The 3026-nt window shown below is 52.9% G+C and overlaps 1 protein-coding gene across 8 annotated transcripts in view; it reads right to left on the reverse strand.

Moving 5' to 3' along the window:
* The window catches only part of LOC119302152 (E3 ubiquitin ligase BIG BROTHER-related-like), a 4717-nt gene extending 2255 nt beyond the window's left edge, over window positions 1-2462 (reverse strand). For 4 of the 8 annotated variants that reach the window (XR_005147373.1, XR_005147372.1, XR_005147370.1 and 1 more), the window contains exons 1-2: window positions 215-801; window positions 30-103 (exon numbers count right to left, since the gene is read on the reverse strand). Coding sequence is in view for 1 of the 8 variants with exons in the window: in XM_037579184.1 (XP_037435081.1) it covers window positions 1987-2019; window positions 2143-2337 (228 nt within the window). In the remaining 7 variants the exon portion in view is untranslated. Of the gene's footprint in view, window positions 1-29; window positions 104-214; window positions 802-1616; window positions 2020-2142 lie in introns of those variants that run through there. The other 4 variants (XR_005147368.1, XR_005147369.1, XR_005147371.1 and 1 more) reach the window with 3 other exon arrangements.
* Between the last annotated feature and the right edge of the window lie 564 nt (window positions 2463-3026).

Genomic DNA, 3026 nt, shown 5'->3' on the forward strand with positions numbered 1-3026 from the left:
CAATCAGGGAACAATAGGTGAGGTTGTACCTTTAATTAGTTTCCCTGCATTTTAGTTTCTGTGTTGTTTAGAGGTAATCTCTCTTCGTAAAGCTGATTTAATCCTGCAAACAAATTTGATGAGATGAGTAATTACGGGCCATCATAACAATCCAGAGAGAGAGATAGAAAAATATATGTGTAGAGAGAGAGATCGGAATCAGATCGGGCAATACTTGTTGACATCGCAGATTAGAATCAGATTGAGAGCCCTCGTCCATCCTCCTTGCCATTAGACTATTGGCTCCCGTGGATGTAGAATTTGTTGGAGAACATCAGCGCTCCAGTGAAGGACCAACACCAGAGCTGCGCCATGTGCGATGGCGAGGAGGGCCCTGAGGAAGCTAGAGCACAGGCTATCTGGCGGTTTGCTCTCGGCGGCGAGGCGGGCCGGCCACAGGTGAAAACGGTGCACATGGACGGGGCGGTGGCAGGGTAGGCTTGACGCACTGGTTGTTGCAGCCATGGAGCTTGGATATTGGAGAAGATGCACGAAGCGACGGGCTGTGGGAAAGGAAGTGGTGGAGCCATGGAACTGAAGCGGAGAAGTAATGGGATCCGGCCCGGCGTGTGCTCCTGTCGGACTTCCACTCTTCGGTTACATAAATATCAACGGGCCTCTTCGGTTTTTAGAGAGTAGGTTCACACGATTTTTTTAAGAATGCTGATGTGACAAGTGTTCGAACAAGTGATGTCGACACCGATGACTTCCCGATTAAGATAGGACTGCATCAGGGGTCAGCTTTGAGCCCTTATCTTTTTGCATTGGTGATGGATGAGGTCACAAGGGGTATACAAGGAGATATCCCATGGTGTATGCTCTTTGCGGATGATGTGGTGCTAGTTGACGATAGTCGGATGGGGGTAAATAGGAAGTTAGAGTTATGGAGACAAGCCTTGGAATCGAAAGGGTTTAGGCTTAGTAGAACTAAAACCGAGTACATGATGTGCGGTTTCAGTACTACTAGCTGTGAGGAGGAGGAGGTTAGCCTTGATGGCCAGGTGGTACCTCGGAAGGACACCTTTCGGTATTTGGGGTCAATGTTGCAGGATGATGGGGGTATTGATGAAGATGTGAACCATCGAATCAAAGCCGGATGGATGAAGTGGCGCCAAGCTTCTGGCATTCTTTGTGACAAGAGAGTGCCACAAAAGCTAAAAGGCAAGTTCTACAGGACGGCGGTTCGACCCGCAATGTTGTATGGCGCGGAGTGTTGGCCGACTAAAAGGCGACATGTTCAACAGTTAGGTGTGGCGGAGATGCGTATGTTGAGATGGATGTGTGGCCACACGAGGAAGGATCGAGTCCGGAATGATGATATACGAGATAGAGTTGGGGTAGCACCAATTGAGGAGAAGCTTGTCCAACATCGTTTGAGATGGTTTGGGCATATTCAGCGCAGGCCTCCAGAAGCTCCAGTGCATAGCGGACGGCTAAAGCGTGCGGAGAATGTCAAGAGAGGGCGGGGTCGACCGATTTTGACATGGGAGGAGTCCGTTAAGAGAGACCTGAAGGATTGGAGTATCGACAAAGAGCTAGCTATGGACAGGGGTGCGTGGAAGCTTGCTATCCATGTGCCAGAGCCATGAGTTGGTTGCGAGATCTTATGGGTTTCACCTCTAGCCTACCCCAACTTGTTTGGGACTAAAGGCTTTGTTGTTGTTGTTGTTGTTGTTGTTGTTGCTGATGTGGTGAGCTGCATGACCAAAATAATTAAGAGAAATTGATTATGTGGCAAGGCTGCTGAGGTGGATAGGCTGCATGTCAAGAGAAATAGATTAGTGGGGATGAACTATTTAGGTATTGGGTATTATAGATAAGCATTGCTGTAGGTCCAAGGTCATTTCATCAAAATTTGAGTGCTCCCACCTTTGACCTTCCAACTTGCAAATACAAAAATTAAATCCATCCAAGACAAGGAAACATAAATCACTACCTGCGTGTCATTTATGTGATCCTCGACATGCTCCACCGCCCGCCCTACAAAGCAAAGGCAAAAGCAAAAGTGCACATTAGCAGCCCGCGGGAAACATGAATTGAGCTGGGAAAAAATCCATAAACAATCGCTGAATCCCAGCGAGGGCCCATAAGCTGCGCAGAGACCTCACGCTCCTCGGCGTCCTGAAGCACTCGAGCGTAAGCCTCGTCATCCTCGTACTCTGCAGGGTCTAGCTCTGGCTCCACATCCTCCACCTCCTCATCATCATCGAACCCCTCCTCCTCGTACTCAGGAGAGCTCGTCCTCGCCTTCATCCTAGCACTTGCCCTCACCATCAGCCTCGATATCACCGTCCCCATCACCGTCGACGCCACCCGGGTGCTCCTGGTGGTGGACGCGGAGGTGGTGCTCCAGCTCCTCCTCTCCCATAATCGCTGCCCTCACCGCCGGCGGCTTCGTTCATCCGCAGCATCATTAGGGCTTCTCCTGCATCGATCCAAACGGGATGTACATGTTAGTCGCTCCCGCAAAAGAATTAAAATATCGGGATGTCAGTCGCGCGCATCGGAACCCTAGGGACGAGGACGGGACGGCCGGGGCCGCGAGATCTATCAACTTGCCTGCTCCTGGAGGACGCGCGGCGAGGTCGGCGTGGACCTGGCTGAGGGGCGTGAAGGGGCGCCGCGCCGCGCCTCGTCCTCGGCCGCCGCAGCGGCATCGTCTCCCCCTCCGGAAGCGGCGGCCGGCGGCTGCGGGGAAGGTCGGGGCCGTGCCTCTCGCCGCCGCCGCTCCCGTTGGAATACTCCAGGGGAGCGATGGGGCGGGGCGGGGCGGGGCGGACGGGATTACTCTGGTTAAGCGCAGCCTGGTCGCCGGGATCTGGTAAAACTAAGCAAACGACACGCATAACCCCCATCACCGGCGGGATCTGGTTCGTGTCCGCGGCTGCCTGGGCAAAAGGTGCCGCCGGGCCTTGGCTTGGTCAACTCCACGAAAGCCTGTCGTTGGGCTATTTGGGTGTTTGGCTCTTGTGAAAACTCTTATTTCC

The sequence above is a fragment of the Triticum dicoccoides genome, chromosome 5A (assembly GCF_002162155.2).
Source record: "Triticum dicoccoides isolate Atlit2015 ecotype Zavitan chromosome 5A, WEW_v2.0, whole genome shotgun sequence".
NCBI lineage: Eukaryota > Viridiplantae > Streptophyta > Magnoliopsida > Poales > Poaceae > Triticum > Triticum dicoccoides.